This window comes from Cyprinodon variegatus, unplaced genomic scaffold (assembly GCF_000732505.1).
Source record: "Cyprinodon variegatus isolate N-32 unplaced genomic scaffold, C_variegatus-1.0 Scaffold49, whole genome shotgun sequence".
NCBI classification, from domain to species: domain Eukaryota; kingdom Metazoa; phylum Chordata; class Actinopteri; order Cyprinodontiformes; family Cyprinodontidae; genus Cyprinodon; species Cyprinodon variegatus.
The window spans coordinates 1,799,805-1,824,235 of record NW_015150502.1 but is presented as its reverse complement, the minus strand read 5'-3'; the positions used below and the strand labels follow the sequence as shown (position 1 = coordinate 1,824,235).

Below are 24,431 nucleotides of genomic sequence, written 5' to 3'. Positions count from 1 at the left end.
ATTAGCATCTAAAGCATTTGTCCCAGTTAAGGTCAATCATCAGACACAGACATGGACCGTGTTCACATAAACTAACATCATTTAAGAAATAAACCCCCAGCAACAGTCAAACATGGTGGTGTTAGTATGATGGCCCTGAGCTGGTTCGGACTGCTTTGTCAATAAAAATCAGCAGAGATGTGTGATAAAGAACCCTTAGAGTGCATCAGTGTAATCAGAGTGAAAAAACTTTGCTCGGCATGAAATCATACATAAGGCAAAACACTAGAGGAGTTGGGCATCAATAACCAATCAGAACCGGTTCTAACCTTTCAATTGTTGTAGAATCATTAAAATTAAAATTTAATTTTCCTAGTTTTGATGCACAGTCAGCCGACCGGAAATAGAAGCCGCCTAATATGAAAGAAGGCTCAGGTGTGACTCCATAATCAGCTGTTTGTGCCCTGGCATTCCAAAGTGTGGCTTAACGCTATTACAGAAATGACCAGTTGGCTATGTGCAATACTTATATTGTATTTATATTTTGCAATGGACGGAGCATGGCTGACATAATTAAACACCACCTTACTCAGGATTAGAGCCTTGTCCTTGACCTGGTGTTGTAAGGTACTTTTTTTTATCCTATTACTTTATGTCTTAACAGATACTCGTCCTGGTTCCTGCAGTACATGTAAGCATTGTGGATAAAATGAAAAGCACTTTATTCTTGATCAGCAAAATTGATAAATAATTTTGAGTATAACTTCATCCATTGTTTTTATGGCTACGACTGACCATTATTTTGTTAATCAATTGTCGATTATTTTTCGATTAATTGATTAAAAATAGCAATTAGCAGGAATAGCAAAAGGTTCATTAAAGAAGTCTTTTTATTAAATGAAATCAGGTGAAACTAAAACTTTTCCACTTGAGGAATTCTCATTAGAGCATATTGACAAACATTTTTTTTTTAGTGTTTGAATCCTAAATGCAAAATGTTTACATATCTTTTTTTTTTTTTACAAAATTGGTATAATTGATGGTCAAGGTGGGTTGCTTTGTCAGCTCAGGACATTTTTTACAGTCTCTACACTCGGGTAAACGATTAATTGATTACTCAATTAGTTGACAATTACTTCAACAATCGATTAATCAAGTATAATTTTTTCAGCAATAATTATTTGTTTTAGTTCATTTGTGATACAACGCTGAACAACGCTGAGGATATATATTCTGTTGGGACAAATTCCTGCCTCACCGTTTTATTCCTTCACCTCCAACCAAGCGTAGCATCAAAGTCAGAATCAGGTAAATACTGTACATGAAGCATCTCCAGCATTAGGGCTGCATGGCAGCATTAGACATTAGACATGTTAAAATGTTAATGATGTTTTCAATAAACGCTCCATATCATAGTGCATCTCATAAAAAAAATTCATATTAATGTTAAAGGTTGTGATATTGTTAAGCTGGTTCAAAATAACTGATTTGTAGTAATGTTTTCACAAAATTGGAAGTTCAAGGAATTAAATCTCAGAGTTGTTCAGACCATTTTATTTAGACAGAACTTTGGTTAACTAATGTAAAGAATCGTTACCGACAATAGTTTGTAACCAGAAGTGAAATCCGAACATTCAAATGTGTTCAAATTCAAATAATGTCCAAAACAAAAGCCATCAAAAAATGTAATATATATATATATATATATATATATATATATATATATATATATATATATATATATATATATATATATATATATATACACACACATATATATATATGCACACATTAAGATTATAAGAAAGAAATTCAGATTTGCTAAATCAGATATTTTGTCTACCTGTAGATATCAAAATTAAAAAAACTATTACCAGTACAGAAACAGCAAAACCTGATTCAATCTTTCCAGATTCCTGAAGCTGGCAACACCAGCTCTCAGTTTACAAACTACTTCTCTTGTAAGAGCAAATGCCAAGCAGCTGCCCTGCTGGAAAATAAACGTACCTGACCGTAACAAATGATTAAAGGGCACACATTTATTTTCATTGTGTCTGACCATTATTCAAATGGCCGAATAGTTTGACAAATCACATTTATGTAGAAGACTGAGGTGAGTTTTGGTTGCAGAAAACCACATTTAGTGTGAACAAAAACAGGGTGGAGGCATTGCAGTGGCATTGTACAGGGCAGCCAAAGAGTAATGGTGTTTTGGCTTCACTGTAGACATGAGGTCAGGAGGGAAAAATTCACTCACATGGACGTGGGACATCCGAGAAGGAAGTCTGCGGAACTGTGCGCAAGTGTGTCTCTGTGGATGTTTGCATGCCATAAGAGAGGAAGACTAAGAAAAACAGCTTGATGGGAGGGGTGGATGGCAACCACGACCACGGAAGAATTTATGGAGGATCTCTAATCAAAAATGCCAGCTGACAACAGGAGACGCTTACAGGAAAAGATTTTCAGAAGCCAACCTCATGGCATTCAAAAACGGTCTCTGTAAATCCCAAAAGGCTTATTAGGAGGAACGAGGGAAGAAACAGAGAGGCACTAAAACGTCCTGGCATTTCCCCTGATTACAATCACTTGTTTTGTTTGTACAGTGCTCGCTTGATGGAGGTGAACACAGTGCAAAGATTGTGCTTTTGGAATAAACAAACCATTTGGGATACAGGACATTTGTGGTTTTTCATGCATAAAAGAAGCAAATATGCACATCAAAAGACTAAGTCTAAAAGGTCTGGAAAAGCAGATCTGTGTTTTTATACCTCTCCACCACCAGCTGCAGAGTGGTCTTGGATTTCTTGATTTTGTTCTGGGCCTCCACATTCAGCATGTCCTCTGTGTTTTCACCATTGATTTCCAGGATGATATCGCCGGCTTTCAGGTTTGCTTGCTCTGCTTTGCTGCCTGCATTGACCTGTTCAGAAGGATAAGGTCCAGTTACTGCCCCAGGTAATCAAGATATACACCATGTGATAAACCTTAACAGGATTCTCTACATGAGTGAGTCATCCAAGGAATTTGTCATAATCAATAGAAAAGTTTGCAAATGAGAAGCTCTGTGCCCATTACATTGTTTACTAAGAAGAACATACACATAGAGTATAAATGCATTGTGTAAATCAACAGTGTAAGCATTTGTGAGAAGAAATCCTTCTTGCGACACTTATTCATGGCTTGTGAGGGTCTGACCTCTGCTAAAAGCATCATTGCTTGTAAAATTCAATATTCCACGACCAAAAGAGATTTTCAGATTATGTGCCATTACATATTATCAGTACTTACACAGATCTCTAATAAATCAATTAAACTGATGTCAAAATAATCAGTATATCGACATAGTCTTTAAAAAAAACCTGCATCATCTGAACTTCATAACATTTTCAATGGTTTGTTTAACTACATCCAAAGTTGTATGATGCATCTCGAAATTGTCAACAGAGTAATATTAAAACATGCAGAATGCATACTGTCACTGAATGGAGTGCACTAAATGTTATGTGAATAGCACGCAATCACGCTCTCTACAGCTAAAATAAATTCAAAGGAAATTGTTTTTTTCATGTGGTATCCAATGATGAAGGTTAAGATGGTGAAACCATTGAATTACAAGTTTTTTCTAGCAGCCTACTACTCATGTTTACAGGTCCATCAGAAAGGTATCACCACTATTTGGTAATTTATTTTATCTTTAGCAACCTATATAGTTATTGTGACACTGGTCAATAATATTGCAAGCTTTCCTACGCAATATTGCACAGCTCTAGCTACAAAATAAAAAAACAAAAGAAAACAATTTTATCTATAAAGGCAGCATGAAGTTGTGCATGACTGTAATGTAGAAGACAAATTATGTGTTTTCTATGTAAAGCATTAAATTCATTATATTTACTAAACTTTACAATTAATTGAAGTTGAAAGAATGAAATGAGTTAAGGTAGAAAGGACCAGTTAGCATTCAGTTTGTCCTTGATTTTAGACAAATGTAAGGCCAAAAGTGCTATAACTCTGGGCCACTTGAAAGGCTAACAAGTGTCGCTATGGTGACCGACAATGGCACACGTCTTCTCCAATCAGAATAAGCCTGAAATCACACAATCAAAGATCAACTAAAGGTTATTTTACAAAGTCTGGGCTACAGGGAAAGCAGAGGTAAGCCATCTTTCAGGTTTATAGAATAAAGAGGGTGTGCATGTCAACACTAAGCCAGCTCCTACAGCTTAAACTCCTTAAGATGGCGGAAGAACAAATCATGTTAAGCTCAAGTATTTTCTATGAAAGTTTTTCAAAACCTTTTCTGAGAACCTGATTATTTACCAGTGCATAAATTTTTTGACAATGTATGATTTAGCATGAGCAAATGGTGAATGCTTTTACAGTTTCAGTTTTTTCTTTTTATTTAAAAAGGAGCATAGTCACGTAATATGACATTTTATAACTTTAAATGCCAATAGCTCACACTGGTTGCATATAGGTTTTTCTGAAAGGTTACTGCATCCAGCTGGCATATATTAAATTAAGCTCTTTGTGTATATTTACTAGAATGGAGGGACCAAAAAAAATTACTTGGCGGCTTTGTAAGACCAGGATGTGCAGCAGGCAGGTGACGGTGCCACAGTTTTCAAAAAATGAGTCAGAGTAGGGTTTCCGCATCCTTTTTAACTTCACTGTCTGCTTACTCGGAAAATATCTGTTTTTCATAATCCACCACTCATATAATCTAACTGAGAATATGCATTTAGTTAAAGCATCAACATGCACACTGTACAGTGCACTACATTTAAATCTTAATAAGAGTTTTTTTCTTAAAATAAATGCATTCTTTGTTGAATTGAGGTACGTGAAACACTTTGCAAATGGAACAAGACAAATCATTGCATTGTTTTATTTCAAGTGCATATTATCTAAAGTAAATATACTAATTCCTTTGTCAAATCATCTTATTTACCTACTCACATAAACTTTAATAAAGTTAATTTAATACATTTTTACTTATTTCTAGATCGTTTTTGCAGTGCATGCACAAAATACCCAAAATCTGATCCCAAAACATTCTCCTGTTCGGACCAAGCATTCTTCACCTTCCACCTCAGCTTCCACTGTAAGTGTAATCAGTGGTTTCCTTCTAATACAATCCACATCCACCTTATTCTAACACATCCAGTATTTAAGGAAATGGGTAGGACACACCAATAGGAAAAAACAAGCAGATAAAATGAGAAAGTTTCCACTGAATGGTATGCCATTATGAGGTGTATTTTCTTAGAAAACAGAGGATATTACCTTTAAACTAAGACAAATTTAAGTAAAATTAGTAACCCGGAGGTACCTTTGACACGGTAATGGCCGTTTTGAAGTCTCTTCCTCCATTTATTCGGAAGCCCCATGGAGCAGGCCCGCTCAAGTTCAATGTTAGTGCCATTGAAAGATCTGATCAACGGAGGCTTAGGTCCACCCCTGGGAAAAAAACAAGGAGACAACCAACATGACATTAGGTGCAAGTGATGTGCCGCACTGCAGCTTGTGTACAGCTCAACATTATCATCAGTCACATTTCTTTCAGCATTAGATCCAATAGTGAAGACAGTAAACATTTGCACAAGCTTCTTTTATCTCAGCACCACTTCACTTTGACTGGATTCAGTCCCCTTGACGTGGATGGTGTAAATCAAACACCAAAAAGGAATGGGAAGAATCTCAAACCAAAGACACATGACTAACGTTGCACAAGTGTCTGCAGAGCGATATGCTTTCATTAACTCAAACTGCTCCTTTGAGGCAGAGAAAGTAAATAAAATCATGCAGGAATTTTGTAAACCAAGTGAAACATTTTACCTTCATCCATTTTACACACGTCTGTTTATTCAACATACAGCAGTGTAGGGTATAATGATATGGCATGCATCACATATGGTAGCATTTCAAGACACGAAAGGCTCGTGCAATGGAAACAAACTGGATTTGTTCAACAATTTGAATGGTGGGCATTTTCACCATCATTTACAGATTCCTGTAACATATTGCATTTAGATATGTTCGAAGTGCAGACATAACTTAAAGTCAAAAACTCAAAAGATGGAAAGCATTAAATATAAATCATATTCGGTTTATCCTTTAGCTGTTAAAGGAGATAATTTCAAAACACTTTTCTGATAAAAACTTCTCTTTGGAGTCACTAGCTTGAAGAGAGAAATACACCCTCATGTACAGAAGATGCTGTTATGATGGTAACGACTAAAATTGCTTGCCTTTAATCACAGAATAGATGGATTTTTAAATTTAAAAAAAAGGTGGTATGACCGCATATTGGTGACACACATGTAGTGAAACCTGTTTGCTAAAGGCATTGTATTTGGAGTTTAATAAAGTGCAATGTCAGCATATAGTTAGTGAAGGATGCATTTCTTCTTGCCCACAAAAATGTCTCCTTGTGGGGAAATAAAACTTTCTGACACAGGACCATTAAGCAACTGGAATCTTTGATTTAAGATTAGTTGACACATGGGCCGCTACAGAGAGCTGAAGGAGGGATTCAACATCATTGTGACTATTAGCGTTTTTTAAAAGGAAGGTTTATCAAGCAAGAAAACATACTTTTTGCAACAACTTCCACTTTCATGCATCCTCTTTACTACATTTAATCTGCTGACATCCACAGACCACATTAGATTAATGGCTGCTGTTTAAAAACAATGATGTCGCCTGTTTAGCCGTGACAACTGCTTTCAGATATGACTGTTTAATTCTCTATGTCTCAGATGAAGGAGCAACAGTCTTTCAGTTACAATATTTTGAGTTTCATCCGCCATATGTAAAGAATTAACTTAAAAAGGGAGGTTTTACGGGGGGGGGAGATGCCATGTCTTTAGAAAACAAACTGCAGACAGACTTAAGTTTTGAATTGCCTCTAAATAATATTTTGACTGCAACTTTAATACATATAAATCCTCATGAGTAAAAAGGCACCGAAAAGTGAGGAGTGATGAATGGCTGCAAGAATTGCTAATATAAAGCTGGTACCTCTGATGAAACCATTTTTCGGGAGTACAGTAATATGCCAACACATGTCTGAGCACATCCATAAAACCATGATGGTCACAACCAGAGCAGAAACTGAATTTTAGCTTCTTCTTTTTCCCCACAACAGAAGGAATTTAAATTCCTCCACAGCGGTACATTTGTTAGGTCTCCAAGCAACATTTCTCTTGACTTTCTCCTCACTTCACAAATAATATAATCAATATTTAGGAATTTGAGTCATGGGTCTACTTTTGTCAGGAGTAAACATTGCGTTATAAATATTCCAGGCTCTGTGTTGTCTTCCCTCTGTTGTAACTTTTAGCAGTGTTTGGCTGCCTTGTGCATATTATTTTCTCATATTCTTTTGTTTAATTTCTCTATTCCAGTCAAGGAAATGTATATAACACATGAGTTAAAACCCTGCTTTGTAAAAGCAAACAAACATTGTTAAATTTTATCTTATAAAAGAAGAATGATCTTAAGCTGGTTTTAGAAATAATTGAAAGAAACCTCAAATGTAGAAACAGAATTAAGTTGCCTCCATGTTTTCTAGAATGTGAATGGAACATTATTCTCAATGAGACAAGTTGCATTTCTGCTGTCGGTATACAAATTTTAGTTTTAATGAAGATGACATTTCATTCTTTTAATGCCTCTTTTCTTTTTAGAAGCACAGAGTTTTGAATGTGGGCTTTAAACATTCAGTTATAAAGATTTGCATTAAATTAAAGATTGAGCCAGTGACCGAGTATAGATTTTGAGCCATCTTGAGTGGCAATATGGAATACGGATTTGTATAAAAATAAAATCCCCAATGTAACCAATGGTGAGAAGCAAAACGTGGTACAAGACAGCAAAGCATGCAAAATGCAGTTTTTCAATCAGCATTACATTTTGTGCATTTTATTTATTTATTTTTTTAATTCAGTTTAAAAAAACTTTATCCATGCAAAAAGAATATTAATTGCTTCGGTAACTCATTTTTTTCCCCCTCAAACCAGATTCAGATGTTTATTAATTCAGTCAGATGGGATGGAGATATATTTTTGCAGAATTTGGAGGGTTCTGCAGGTCAGTTGGGCTGCTTTGCTAATCACAAATGATTTTGCTCCTGGTATTCACAGTTTTTGATCTTGCAGTTTTATCTTTTTCCAAAGTGTTTAACTCTAGAAAAGAAGGAGGATATTGGTTAATTGGTTTAATACCCTTGCCCAGAATCCTCTATAGCAGCAACCCAAAGAATTGGCTGAATAGATTCAACGTAATATGTGTGACATATGCACATCAGACATCTGTCTGTATTGAATTTTTCTGTCAAACTTTTCAATTACTAACCTTTCTTGAAGAAGATTTATTAATAAATATAACTTTAGTTAAGTTTACATTTTAGAGCCTAAATGTTCTTAAACTATCAAGAATCTCAAACTGCTGCACCATCATAGTAGTCTCAAACTTTTTTTCTTCAAGTTTTTTAACAAAGTTTGTAATCAATTATATTTAATCCATCCATTTTCTCCCTCTTAGTCCTTGTCAGGGTCGCGGTTGGGTCGGTGCCTATCTCCAGTCTATGGGCGACAGACATACACCCAGGACAGATCGCCAGTCTGTTGCAGGGCACCACAGAGACATGCAAAGACACTCAACCATGCATACACACACTCATAACTACCGTAATTTCACTTTAGAGAAGCCAATTAACAGAGAGAATTCACACATGCACAGGGAGAACATGCAAACTCCATGCAGAAAGACCCTGGGCCAGGAATCAAACCCAGAACGTGCTGCAGTAAGGCAGTCCAGATGCAGAACAGATCAGTGACATGCTGTTTACCTTATGGGGGAGTGGTGGCCTAGTGGTTGGGGTACAAGGACAGTGTTACCCACTGCGTCACCGTGCAGCCCATATAATTATATTTCCATTTAGTTCAGTTTTCTTTTCATAAAACTCTATTTGGACTGTGGCCAATTTGATTTACTGACAAATAGCCAGAGTGGCTAAAAAGTTTGGAACCCTTCAGTGTTTGGTAAACAAAGGTAACACCAAAACTTTAACACATTTTTAAAACTAATCCTACAACAAGAGGAAAGAGTATAACAAAAATACAGAAAACTCCAAACTTCAACAAGTATGCACTTTCCATTTCATCTGGTTTTTTTTTAACAGCAAGAAACTACATTTAAATGCTGTGCAATTTCCTTTTTTAACCATTCAGCTTCCAAACTATTTAAATGTAAGCATAATTCATCATCATTATTTAATTATTACCTTCTGCTTCAGTTCATTCATTTGGCAAATTATTCTAATTTTAGTTTTGTGCTGCTTTTCAGCACTGTTGTGCTGCATTTACATTCCAAACATTACAGTAGGTTATGCTTAATCTAAATATGCTATCAGCAGAAAAAGGAAATGAAATGAAAACAGATGGAAAGATTATTTAGATGAAGAATGACTAATAGTGAAAATAGAACATTGAGGGAAAAATGCATTTTGAAATATAGATTTTTAGAAAAACTGGACAGTTTTTGGCAGGAATCCTCCCAAAAGCATAAGAGTATCAGGAGCCTTCCAAATACAGAGCATAAAAACAAGACATTTGTTAAATGTTAGTCTGGTTGTTTTTTGTTCTAATGGCAAAAAATTATTTAGTTTTCCAATAACAAGGGATGCTTTTTATTCATACCTGCACTATCTGATCTAAAAAGTATGACAACATTAAAAAGGTAATTTCGGCAAGGTACTAAAACTGCTTCTTCTGATGTCATTTAGAAGAAGGAGTCTAAACATTTAATAGTTAGAGTTTAAAGAGCACATTCTTTGCAACAAACATTCTTTGCATAGTATTATCATTCAGGTTGTGCAAATCAAGCCAGATTTACTAAAATCTGTATGAAAAAGGGGACTATAAATGTATTAAAAATGTGTGAATTTTGTGTAATTTTGCTGCAAAGAGCTGAAACTGTTGTTCTTTAGCTGTAACTTATAATTAGCCTGTCATCTTTTTTCAGCTCTGTTAATTGTTGTGATGATGGTATAAGTGCTGCAGGTACTGAAGATATACACATTAGCAGTCAAAGTCATGCATGCAGACAGTTGTGACCATGCCTGATATTATTCTACAAAAAAAGGCGTGTTATTTTCTGCCAACTTAATGTGTAGGTGCACACAGATGAGGCCATAAGCCTTCCTAATTATAGACCGAATGAATGCAGAAAGTCACCTGACATCCAAACAGTTTTTAAGTTAAACCCTGCCTCAGTCTTTTTTCAAATAAACGTACAATCAAAAAAGAAGGATTTTCTTTCTATAGAAAGACAATAGTTGTTTTCTTTCTAAAGGTAAATATAGGCAATCTAATAGTTAACTGAAATGGGTATATGTTTTAAAGTAAATGGTAATGTTATGTTGGAATAATATAAATTCCGTATATGAATTTATCTCCATTCTAACCACCTCTGTTGGGTACAGATGGCTTTTTTCTCCATGCAGATTATTTTGTGTGACTATCAGCTGGCAGACAAATGTAGAGTGGTATATAGTCATAATAAAACTACAAACTACTGTGTTTAAAAACACTGCTATATCATCAATTAGCTAATAATGTGGAAAATTAAATGACAAAGAAAGGAAATAAAAGTCCAGTCAATGATTTTATAACTTCATAACACAAAAGGTAACAGTTAAGTTATATTCAATGAACTGCTAACTTTCTTATTGTCTGCGTTATTCCATTTCTTAGTAGAAATAAAATTTGACAACTGCAAAAGAGTGAAATTAAGCAAACTTTAACACTTAGGAAAACTTTTTCCATTTTCATTAAAGAACCACATGGCAACATAAAGAGTGAGAAAAGCTATAAATAAATACTACAGAAAGTTAGGTTTAACCAGTATGATCAGATTCAAATGGGACATGTGTTTTTAAGACTTAATCTTCCAATTACCGGTACACTGAAGTCGTAAGTATATTTGAAAAGATAACATATACATGGATTGCAAACCATATAAACATTATTAAAGTAAATCAGACTGTGTAATCACAAACTTAAGCTTTTTGTTTTGGGGCTTCAGGATATATCTTGAGTGTAACTGACAAAGCACAAGGTGGTTAACTAGTGCCAGTGGGTTTTTTTAAAACCAGATTTGAAAATTTATAATATTTTCCAATTTTGGACAACTGTAAAGTAGCCATGGGGAAAATATTTTATGTACTACTGTAACAAAGATGAAGGCTCTGATATTTATCATTAAAGAGCAAAATTTGTATTCCTAATGTGGCAGCACTCTATGTAGAAAAGATCTGCAGACGCTTCATGTGCAATATTATTGCCAAAGACTGCTTGGAATTAAGTGCAGGCTCTGCAGGAGACCTTAGCTCCGTCTTTACAAGCTACCGTCACGTCTAACTTGTTGGAAGGGCCACAGTTTCAATAGATCTCAACATCTGACAGACCTTTCCATGCACAAAATTACACCTTCAGATTGAAATGTGTTCAGATTAAAAAGAAAGAAAAAAATCTGATTGTACCGTTTATATGAACACAAGTGATTAAAATAAATTAGCAGATGACACTAAAAATGTGTCATGTAAACATGCAAACAAGAATATTCTGATAGCATTTAGCCAATCCAAATGAAAATACATCCTGAAAATAATAGCGCACATGCGCACCTCAGGGCAGTTTGCCTCATTTAAAATAACTTGACCGTTACAAGCATTAATATGCTTGCAGTTCGGATTGTCAATCTGCATAGACCACCTCTTTCAGTCCGATTACAACCTCATTATGATCCTGCCACAGCTGTTCAAAATATTCCAAGCGGCATGTTTACATGACACATTTTTAGTCAGATCATCTATTTATTCCAATCAGTTATGTTGATGTAAATGTAGCTATTGTTCAATATTCTTAAGGGGAAAAACGAATAGTTGACACACGAGGAGTGAAGCTATTCAGTACAAGAGGTTTTTGCCACCAATAATGTGATTGTTTGCCCCCCACCACCACCATTCTCAATCTAAACATTTTCTTCAGGAACAGGAAAATAGAAATAAGCCCTTTGAACTCATAAAAGTTTTTGTAGCCAGCAGGATGATAACAATTTTATCATTGCATGCCTGCACAACACTAGCTAATTATGCCGTGATGACACTGTTGATGAATACCGCTTGTGATACTAAGTTTCCGACTCATCTAAACTTTCATTCCTTTGTGACCATCAATTTCTCTGGCATCGAGTTGGGCTTTATATTATATGACTTGTGAGACTTCTCATTTAATTAGACAAAGATTATTATGATAATCATTATTGCCATATTTACAGATTAAATTTACAAGGTATTAAAGCTAAAACGTAGAGTGTAGTAATATATATATAGAGTGCAGCTCCTGCTATAGCAGTCCATGACATAGACTGGGTGCTTATCTCGACATTAGGCCGGGTTTATTTATTTTTTTGCTCTCTGGCTGCTCTGTTGTGCTGTAATCGCAATCGAGGTGCATACAGATTGCATTTAACACCACAGTCTTTAAGGTTCATCTCTGGTTCTTATATCTGGAGATTATATTAAATATTGAACGAATGTCCAACAATCTTGTCAACTTAAAGTTCTTTATTTGAAGCACAATTATCCATTTTTTGATATTATTGTAACAGAAAATCTGAGCAGTAAACTGTTTTAGAGCGCTTATTCGCTCTGTCAGTCTAAATGTTTTTTAGGGAATAAAGACCCTTTTTTATGGGATTTAATAAAGAATTGAAAAAATATTAAGTTACTAAAATATTTCTTATTTGCTGCCGTTTTTTTTTTTTTTACCCCGTGTGGTTTCTCTGACACTTCAAATATGCTTTGATATATTAACTGCATATTTGCCCATTCTATTGGCAGATATCTGGGATTTATTTGGTCTCTTCATAAAATTGTCACTTTTTTTTGTTTTTACTACAAAAAGGACACACGGTACCAGATTTTGAGAGAAATGACCACATTGTTTCAAACATGGTCAATGAAACAGGAAAACCGAACAAATAAGTGATCTTTGGTTGTTTTCTGTTTTCATTCTTTGTTTTATTGAAGAATAAAAACATCTTTTATGATGTGAGGAGGAACAGACATCCTGTTACAGAGTTTGGATCAGCGGCCATTTAAGCAGACCTACATGAAACGGCTGCTTTCAGTTAATGTTAGTCCCTTGGATATGAAGGATTATTAAAAGCTGCAAATAGAGATACAGCATGTAGAGCTGCCAGATACAGAGAGCTATATCTTCTGCTTTTGACCATCGGAGACAAAATGAGCCGCTATGGCAATTAATGTCCCTTTATCCAAGCCACAAAGTAGTGGGTGTATAGGTCAACAGCATTCCACTATGCTGTAATGATCTGTGCCGTGTCTTGTCGACTTCTGGCACACATTGGTTGGTACAGCAACTTCTCATTTTGGAAAAGTTGGATTTCGGTAAATAGATCAAGCTGGCAAGAATGTGCATATCCTCTAATTATTTGTAAAACTCACAAATGTGTAGGTCCCCTCAAGAGATTGTATTTTCTCTGGAAAAGCAAAACAAAATAAAAAACATACGTACATCAAAATCCTCTGTGCTTAAAAAACAAGTAATTTTATTATATAATTCACATTACAACTTTGCCTGTGTGGTACACAACTTAGTGCTGAAACAATTAATCGATTATTGAAATAATTATCAACTAATTTAGTAATCGATTAATCATTAACTGAAGAATAGGGACTCTAAAACATGTCTTTAGCTGTTGGAACCCACTTAGAGCAGTACTTATTTCAAAATTGTAACAAAAATATATAAACATTTAACATATTTAAGTTTATAAAAATGTTTCCGTCTGTCAGTATGCTCTATCCCGAACTCCAAATGTGGAAAAGTTTTAGTTTTACCTGGTTTAATTTAATAAAAAAAAATCTTCTTTAAGGAACCTTTGGCTATCCGATTATTAATCGATTAATAGGAAAAATAATTGACAGATTGATCAATTTGCAAAATTGCAGCCATACAACAACCACATAAAAACTTGAATTGAAATACGAACATAATTCGAAGGTTTGACAATGACTCGGGCAGAAGCTACTTAGGTGCTTTACTCAATTTCAATCAAGTTTATTGCTAAAACAGTGAAAACAATGCCTAAACTTGCACACTAAGTCAATCTTCCTCCAAGCATATTGTAAACTTTGACACTGTAAACAAGAGCATCTTATAGACCTTCTTAAAATATTAAGATAAGAAAGAAACATTACAGGCTTGAGTGGATCCAGGACAGCAGCCACGCTACACCCCCTACGCCCACTTCATTGTCTGCACATTCCACAAGTGTTTGGGACAAACGGCGAATACCTAGTTTCTCATTAAAAGTCTGGGCCAATTAACAGAGAAACTGGGCTCACCATCATTAGGTTCTCTTAATTACTGCGGCTTGCAAAAATAGGCGCAGTAGTGATAATAACAGGGAGTAACTGCCCCAGACATTCTCAGCCTCCAGAGGAGTCTTTTAGCTGTAGGAGTGTCTGCAGCTGTTCCTATACAGTGACCAGAAGCAGCCGGGAACCCTGCCAATTTATGCCAGTCCTTACTGTTGGCATCACACAAATGGTGAATGTTGAAATAAAAGAGGATGACAGCTTTGACAAGGTGCAAACACTGGAGACAAGGCCAGAAAAACAGTGATAGAAGGAATCAGCGGCCAAGTCCTTTACACTGTATAAGTGGTGGGATTACACCAAGTAAAAACTGCTTGAGAAAGATTCCCTTTCCCACAGTTAGTGTCTAACAGTCGCCAGCAAACATAAATTGTTTTTTCTCTTATCTTGTAACTTCGTTTCTACTATTATTCATTAGCAAATTAAAATGTCCAATTGATATGACAGGAATTCAGACCATTATATAATTTCAGCTGGTCTTGCATCAGCTACAAAGCAGGATTTTAGCCTGAGAGAAATCGTGCTCTGCTGTAAAGAACCACTATCACCTCTGATATAAGATGACAGGTTTATGACTTAACTGTGCATTTGCTTGACAACAAGCTAATTTGACAAATATAAAATGACAAAAGCAATAAAATGCTGACACGAGTTTACATTTTGTCTCATATTCTTAACTGTAAGGGTGTAAAATCAGACACAGAGTTAAACTCTATAAGTTTAAGAAATATAAGCATGACCAGAATGGAAAGAGCAGAAAGATCTTCAAATATTAGTACGAAAATGATTCACCTAAAAGCAGTTTAAAACCAATTCCTCTTACTTTACATAAAGAAAAGTAATTCAGATTTGGATTATAGACTTATCAGTTAACTTTTCTTATCAGTTAACTTTTTTTAAATTTAATCCTGATGAACAAGCTTTTGATTTAAAAGAACTATGCTGTAGAAGAAAAAAAAAATTAAAATGACAGTCTGAGTCCAAAAAATGAAACAATAAAGGCTCAGAGGAAACGTCTGTAAAATTTTGCTAGTTTCTACTAAACTCAATATCAGTTTAATTGAACATAAAAAAAACGGTAGAAGCCATTAGACATTAGGTTTGATGCGCTTTTTAAACATCAAACCAGTCAGATCTCTCCGCTGATTATTGGTGCTGCTTTATACAAAAATTATATTTCAAATTCAAGGCACGACCACCCAGTAGTAAAACAATACTTATGCCATCCATTGTCGTTTGAGATATTTTCTGATTTACAGCCTGTTTCAACGAACCCACAGAACCTCAATTGGATCAGACCTGGGCCTTGGCTAGGTCTGAGACTTTCCATTTCTCCAGCTTCAGCCAGCCTTTTGTGGGTTTACTGGTATGTTTTAGATCATTACCATGATTTAGGTTTCAGGTCTGGTTCAACTTTACCTTTTTTTATTTTGCAGATTGTCTTATATTCCTCAAGCTCCCTCTGAAATTAATTAGCATAGGGAAGGATCCCAAACCATGATACTACCACCTTTGCAGCCTTTGGTTTATGCTGAGCATGTCCTCTGTCCTGACATTTTTGTAAATCAATTTTAGGTCCATCTGTATATATAACTATTCCAGAAGTCCTTATCTTTGTCAGTTTGTTTTATGTCAAACTCTGGTCTGGTCTGGCTTCAAGTTTTATTTCTTGCATATCAAAGGGTTTCTCTTTGTACAGTACATCTGCAATGAAAGTTAGAATTATACGTTTTCCTATCTTAAAAGCCCAATAGCAGTAAACCTCCTGCATGAGATTAGTGTTTATGGAGACTTTTTTTTAATCATCTTTGAATCTATTTTTGGGATAACTGTGCTTGGATGGGCAGGCCTAGGCATGTTTTGGGTTGTTAGACAGTCCTTGTTTCTGGACAGGGGATTTTTGAAATTCTGACCTCTTTTTAATCCCTTACTAGAGCAAAAGCTGTGACAGCTATATGCAGCTCTTTCAACCTTACATTACTGTGTTCACTCGCACTAAAAAAAAAAAAAAAAACACCAGAAAGCCTAAATACAAGTCTCAGGTAAATAGGGAATATCACATAGAAAATGCTGAGTAATGTTATTCCAATCATGAGGACATGATGTGGAACATGCTTGATGACCCAATCTGTTCCTTACAACCAACCTTTTATTAATTTTGCAGTTCTGCAGTTTTAATTATTTGGGTTTTATTTTTGTCTGATTAAAATAACATTCAAATACTGAACAGATATGTTCTGCACAACCTGTTCCATTGACAGTCAAAATGTCCCATTCTGGAGGGATTTCATGAGCTTTAAAATATAGCTGAAATGAATAAAACTCTCCACTTACAATAAAACAGTCTGTAGTTGCAATCTTTAAGCCCTCAAATGCACAAAATGACTGTACAGACTTGGATTCTTAGCATGTGAAGTGGCTGCAGTTATGACTGTTTGCAGGAATGACTCAAAAGGAAATAAAACCCTACAGCAAACAAAAATGCAAATAAAAAGATAAACTAATAGTTCTTAGTTCAAGGTCAAATTCATTGTTTTGTTTTTTCTGTACAGTTATACTGTAGAGCTTTTAGGAAGCAGAAAAAAGCCTTACAGATCAGCTGTGGACGTTAATTAGTACCCTGTAGCCACGTTTATATCATGTGACAATATCATATAAACATAGCTAAATGTATAATGGTTAACATAAGTCAGGCTGTCAGCACTTAAAAACATGCCCAATATGCAGCTCTGTATCAGTAAGACAGAACAGATAAATACTTACAGTATAGCTCCCTAATAAATAAGCTATAAATTAAACAAATGTCTATGAATGAATAAATAATTACCTAACACAATTACTTTAATATCTGTTTTTGTATCAGTAGATAGAACACATGATATATACTTACTGTATAGCTCCCTAATAAATAAGCTTATGCAATCAACAAATGTCTATAAATGAATAAATAATTAACAAATACACTTACTTTAATACCGGTTTGTGTTTCTAGGACACTTTTAGGTAAAGTTCTAGTCAAGAAGGTTTATTAAAGTTCCATGATAGCAACTCAGATCTTTTTTCTAATATTTTCAAATTTTTTAGATTAGAGTTCCAGTTGATTTTATTTCACACTTTTTGTAATGTTTTTTTTTTTTTTTCTCTGTGTTTTCTGTCAAAGAAACATTCTTCTTGCCTGGGTAGAGTTTCGTCTACCATGCACTTATTAAAGACTCATCATATCTGAAAGCTTTTCCCTTAAGGCACAAAAAGTAATAAGGTACGAGGGGAAAGGATAGAATTACAATAAACACTCACAACTATCAAATACAGAGAGCTTTTAGAGTTGAGTTAGGCATTTAAATGTATAATTGGCCCAAATATATATATATATATATATATATATATATTTTTTTTTTTTTTTTTTTTTTTTTTTTTTTTTTAAAAAAAATTTTTCTAAATTAAAAAAAAAAAAAAAAAAAAAAACTCATACTGTTGTGTGCAGGAAGTTTCGATTTCACAATCAAGAAATTTAAAATTGTCATTGTCCAAAAACATTACAAGGGTTTCTGTAGATACATTTTTTTTCTTATGGCAACAAAAGACATATGCAATCATTGCTAAACAGACATATCTAGTGTGCAATCATCATCATTTAACCTCTCTACTTATGGGTTATTCAGGCTGAATAATTGATGCCTGTGCACACAAGTCTGAAACTGTGCGTGTAATTGACTGAAGAGGTTTAAATGACTTGCCCTTGGTGAGTCATAGCATTGTTTGACATGGTACCAATTCCTCATGGTAACCATTGCTTATGTTTACGAGTCGATCTGTGTTTAAAGCTGGAAAGAGTGAGCTTAAGTAGAGAATTACTATAAAAACAATCAGACAGTTGACATGCATAGTAGACGTCACAGGAAACAATTACAATTATTGAATTTAATAATGCCAACTTGGAAGATTGGCACCTAATTTTTAAACTGGACCGAAATGTGGAAAAACAAGTTACCAAATGGGCTTTAACTGGAAATCTACAATTCGGAGAAAATGTTATGTTCAATAAAATTTACATCCACACTTTCCTTGGCTTCAATTGGACTCTTTAACAGTTCTTATATGCATAAGTTAGGTTCTGCTACAAAGCTTTTAAGCAGTTAATATCATATCTGCAACAAATAAATGGTTTATTTCCACAATTATTGGTTCCTTTCGCTTCAGCCACCAATAGTCCCATTTTGGTGTAAGACCAAAGCAGACTTCCATCACATAAAACAACTCTAGTTTGAAATACATCTGTGGTTTATGCCATCAACATTATTAGAGGTGATATATTTCCGCCTACAGAGAAACTGATCATGGTTCCATGGTAAATGTAACTCATGCTTAGAGAATCTTCCAAGGCAGGTAAGGTCTTGTTTATGACTTTCAATTAGAAATTTGGTGAGACATCATACTCACGAGATGACGTGCTACATTAACACAATTTAAATTAAATTTGGGGTAATCATAAGAATCCATTTTTTTTTTTTTTTTTAAGTAGCTTTTTAACAGTAACACTGATATGAACCTCTAAACCAGATGCTAACTTTAGCATTCTATGGAAAAACTAGATCACAGTATTCCCACAATACTTCTAAATAGATCTTATATCTCATTTTATTACTTTTATTGAGTACCAAAACTTTTTACTAAAAAATAGGACAGTTGTTTAGACAGAAATAGAAAATTAGAGCATAGAAATGTAACTTTATTGATCTCTCAATGGAGAATTTTGTTTTTTTACACAGTGTCCTGTAGCAATTTGGCAATAAGAATAATTGTCTTGATGCCAAAAAGAGCCCTAGAGATTGTAATTTCAGTACGGCTATCGCCATAGTGTTTGGCTGGATTGATGCATGTAAATAGCTTTATTATAATTCATTCAGGAAGTATTACAGATTTATATGGACAATGAAATGCAAGTAGAACAGGAAAGGAAAAGCAGAAAAAAGAAAAAAAAAAAGAGGAGATAAAAGGGAGACAATGATAAAATGTCTTCTGTCTGCTTCAGCACCTGTAAAGAGATGTAAAAAGAACAGCACAACCAAGGGAAATAGTATAAGAGATACAATAAAGTAGCACCTTGATACCATTGCTGAAGTAAAAGTAGTATTATTTAATCTGACATGTATACTGTGGTAGCTGAAGATAAGAATGGAGAGATTCACTTTCTGCATTTAACCCATCCCCTTGAGGAACAGTGGGCTGTGACTGTGCAACGCCCGGGGAGCAGTGTGGGGTTAAAGGTCTGGCTCAGGGACCCAGAGTGGAGGCTGTGGGGATCGAACCGGGTACTTCCAACCTTCTCAGAGCACAAGTGCACTGCCCTAAACACTCCCCCACAGTGAAAACCTGTGTTGTGCATCACCTGTAATAGCCCTGTTTAAAATCCATACTGAGAATACAATGTCTAGATGTTAGGGTGGAATAAATAAGATATCTGATTGGCCATTAGCTTCCGCTTCCAGGAACATGTAATCTGGACGTTAAATGAAACATTGAGGGTATCTAAAACTTCAGATACTTCAATCTGAACCTCTCTTTATAAAAATAAATCTCAAACAATCCCTTTAAATTCTTAGAGAAAACATCCTTAGAGCAACGAATCCCTGGTTCCCCAAAACACAAATAGAACGAGATAAACACAGAAAAACACATCTTGGAGCTCAAGCTGCGGTATGATGTGGAGTAACACTTAGATGAACCACTGTAGCTTCGGGGGAAATATTCCCAACATGAATCACAGACACTTGTCAAGGCTCTGTCTATTTGCCTTTCACCAAGTGTGAACTTTCCACAACCCATTTCAGTGATGCCATCTTTTACTGACTCTAGCTTGGGTGTTGTGCACAACAGCAACAGCTCAACCAACTATACCTGGACTCACACCCTGTGAACAAAAAGCAGAGGAATGCAGCAGCAAAGCCTCTCCCTGGGCAGAGCAGAGAGGAATAAGTCTCTGTGGACTCACCAAATCACACCCATTTGGTCAGATATAGCTGCAGTCCGCAGGGAGATGAGAAAACAAGACAGGTTTCATGATGTCAAGAAGGGGTGTTGGTTCAATACCCTTTGTGTTTAGTGTTGGTCACCATGCTTAATTGCCCATGTGTCAGCGCATTAATAATAAACTGAAACATACTTGTCATTTTTGTGGGTTACTCCCTTTTCAAAGAAGAAAACTTCAAGGGTGCAGGCCCATCTTTTAACAAGCACATCCAAAACTATCACCTGGAGCTAAGCAACAGAGAACTGATGTGAAATTTACAGCATTCATTGATGAAGCCAAGAGGAAGAAGGCTTTAACTGTCCTCAAAACTCCTAGTATCATGTTTGAAGATCTTCATTCTGCTGTTCTCACTAAGCGGATCAGACAACTGCCTTGACTGTTTCATAATCAGGGCAGCTAACCACATCCTCTACATGCCCTGCTGATTTTTTTTGCAAAAGTTTTCATGATGCATCCTTAAAATAAGCTGCTGAAACTGCATGCTTTCCATATTCACTGCAAATGCAGAGTATTTGCACATTTCAGAGCATTTGTTTGTCTGTATTTGTGCAAAACTTGACTCCTAAACCAGGCACAATACTTAAAAAGAAACTGCCAAAACTCTTTCTAAGCTAAAACCTACATACATCCTGCTAACACCAAGCATGCATATACAAAAGTTTCCTTGCATAAGTGTTGGAGGATAAAGCAGAAGAAAATGCATATCTAAAAATGTCTGAATGCTTCCTTCACTTTAAACTGCAAAACAAAAGACATCTTTCAATCATCGTCTGCATGTTTTCTTGAAAAGCCACTGCATTCTTTCATCTAAAATTACAGTGCGACTGCCTTTGGTTCTGGGATGACTAAACTGAGTCTTCATCGAGCAAGCAAAGCTGCAAACGGTCAGAAAACCAAAACAAAGAGTTAGAGGAAGGTAGGTAGAACATGCAGATGAAAGACTGCCAGACACAACGGAAAACATATTCCAACTGCAATCACAGGAGGTTTGAGAACAAGGCTGTTTTACTGGGACTCTTCTGGGCTTTGCTCTGAAACCCCGCAAGTAGTTTTCCATCTGCTGAGCCCACAGTCAGATCCAGTTATTTCTACAGGCCTTCTGTGCAGTAGACCAGGAGGGGAGCATGGCTATACAGAGATGTAGCAAAACATAGGAAAGAAATGCAGCAGTAGAAGGATGGCATTTCTAAAGTACAGTATGAAAGCACATTTAGAGTCATTACTGCTCAACAGGCAATTTCAAAGGTTAAGGGGGATAACAGAAACAGCTGCTGGTCTGATGTAATGTGTCTGAAAGCTTCAGAGGCTTGCACCTGGTTCGGCTCTGCCACAAATCAAACTGACTACCAAATGAAAGAACCTCTCTGAACAGAGACAGGAAAGGCATGAGCAGGTATCCCAGGTTATTAAACATTTCTCCATCTGCTTTTTTCTTAATGTGTCTTTTAAGGGTTTCAAAAATCTGGCCCACACAACTAGCAGCATCATGGTCGACCAGATCTGTTCCCATGGAGATTGCCGACTCTTCGGCATATTATTAAGGTAGGAAGGACAGCCAAATTAAACGTAAAGTCAGACGAGACATAGTTAGGGGGCCACATGTCAGCCCAAGTAAGTTTCTAAACTTTTGATTCAAATTTTTCTAAGAACTAAATGATATTCAAGATGCAAAAATAACAGATATGTCTGTGGCAGGTCGTTTGTTAGAGGAAGTCATTTTAAGTTTACCCCCAAAAAAAGACTTAACAGTTTCATCCCCATTTAGGCATCAAAGTAGGTTCTAAGCATGAAGCTGAAGTTGGTTTCTGATTTGTAATACATTTAAAGGGCCATTCCACCACCTTTCTTCAGCTTGTGTATCTTGAATCTTCTGTAGATCAAAAATTATTCAAACATGGACAAGATTATTGTACACTAATAGCAGAATCTTTAAAACAGCCTTTTGGAATTTGCGAAAGCTCTATTTGAGTTGTGAAAATTCAATAAGGGGCTAATAAAATGTTTTTGCATTTCAGCCATGTTAGAACTGTTCCTGGTAAAAAATATAGTACTTCGACAGTTTAAACCGGGACTAGATTATTCTAGCCTGGGTGCCATTCCGAACTTAGTCCCGCCCACAAGGTTTGAGGTCGGGAAGTTCGGTCTGGCATTGCTCAATAGTAGCGCGGGTATGATCGCCCACTCTCTGGCGATCCAATCAAATTGTCAGGGCGGGCTTTATACGATGATGGACAGTTGATCAACAGTAACGTAATCAACCACGTAACCAAAGCGCGCATGGGTGACAACAACAATGGCTCCCGCTGGAGAGTTTAGGTGAGTAGATTCTGCTATTAGGTCTGTTCTAGAAGATATCAACAGCAAATTAATTTTAAAAGAGGAACAGAGAAACGCGATCAAGGCTCATCTTCTTATTCTAGGCGTGCAACTGCACGCTTTGATTTTTGTTGACAACAACTATGCGTCGCTTAACATACGTCACGCACTCCGTTGCTCTTATTGGTTGTAGGTCTATCCAATTGAGTGCAGAGGCATTTTTTTCCCTGGTTGGTTCGAAACACGCCCCATAATCACAGCTCTATGGAGCAGTATCAGACTCATATTCTGACTAGAATTGATTAGGACTACGTCAGGCTAAGATTATTCTACATGAATATCAGAAACTTTAGAACAGAGTTGGGGAATTTTTGAAACCTTTTATCTGATTTGTGAAAGTTTGATTAAAGTTGATTTTAGTAAAGTCTCTTGCTGAGATTCTAATGGAAGACAAGAAGCTCCAATTTCCATCTATTAAAAGGAGAGCTCACCCATGCAGTGATCGTCTTTTGTTATTTTACGGGACATTCTTTGGTAAGGTGAAGAGAAGTCAGTTCCAAGCATATTTTGATGATGACACAACCAGATCAAATAATATAATACCTGTCAAACATGAAAGACAAATACAACATAGTTTCCTCGGAAGTCTTGGAAATGTTGCTTTTACACTACCGTAAATCAAATGCATGTTGGTCGTTATTCTGTCTGAAGCAAGTTATCAGCTCTGGTTTGGACATTTAGGTCTATGTAGAGGGAATTATTCCATTTTCTTTTAAACAGAATATAAATGTTTTGTTCTAATGCCAAAAGTCGACAACCATTGAGAATTTTATCATTAATTTCATTCAGCTTGGGCAGTCATTCAGCTTAGCACTGTGACGTCACACAGCTGAATTCTGTGTATGAAATTCATCCTGAAATGTTTCTTCTCTACTTTCCCACGTATTATGGCAAGCCCATACCGCATTAAATGGGAAAGTTCTTTCACATGGGTGTGATTGCAGTACATTCCAGCGGACACACCCCCAATGTTTCATGGCAGAAATACTTTTAGGACTTAATCTTGCATGGCTAGATTTAGTCATTTGATCATTTAAATTTGGCTGAAGGTTTAACAACAGATATTTCTGTGGGTTGACAATCTCAGAACACATATTTATTGGTACTTTACATAGACTTTATTTAACTTTTGGATTTAATAACAAACAGAATTTAGAAATATTTCCATATTACAGAAAAAAGAGACCAGTCTCAATAAACTAGTCTAATCCAATGGAGAGAAAAAAAAAACTTGGATGATTATGTATGGCAATGATATAAAGCAAAGTAATGAAGAATATCCAGCAAATAAACGCAGTGGTAGAGCAGTTTAAACCTTAGCAGGTGCTTCAATTCGATGACAACAGATATTGAGACATGCAAATAATTTTACAAAAGAAAATTGTAGGAGCATTATCAATAAATCGAAACACGATTTTGATGTACATTTCATTTTTTGCTTTTAAGTAGACTGAATTTTATCGAAGAGATTCTCAAAAAAGCAGAAACATATACCCCTTTAGCATAGTTTAGGTTTTCTACAAGTTGTTTTAACCTGCTGTAGCGTTTGGACTGATTCAAGTGGAATTAAGA

General features: G+C 35.7%; 1 protein-coding gene across 3 annotated transcripts in view; it reads right to left on the bottom strand.

Annotated features, from left to right (window-relative positions):
* Positions 1 to 24,431, bottom strand: part of LOC107082318 (PDZ and LIM domain protein 2-like) — a 56,280-nt gene that overhangs the window by 30,769 nt on the left and 1,080 nt on the right. For all 3 annotated transcript variants that reach the window (XM_015370934.1, XM_015370935.1, XM_015370936.1), the window contains exons 2-3: positions 5,312 to 5,439; positions 2,748 to 2,899 (exon numbers count right to left, since the gene is read on the bottom strand). In XM_015370934.1, coding sequence (XP_015226420.1) covers positions 2,748 to 2,899; positions 5,312 to 5,404 — 245 coding nt within the window. In that variant the 5' untranslated portion in view covers positions 5,405 to 5,439. The remainder of the gene's footprint in view (positions 1 to 2,747; positions 2,900 to 5,311; positions 5,440 to 24,431) is intronic.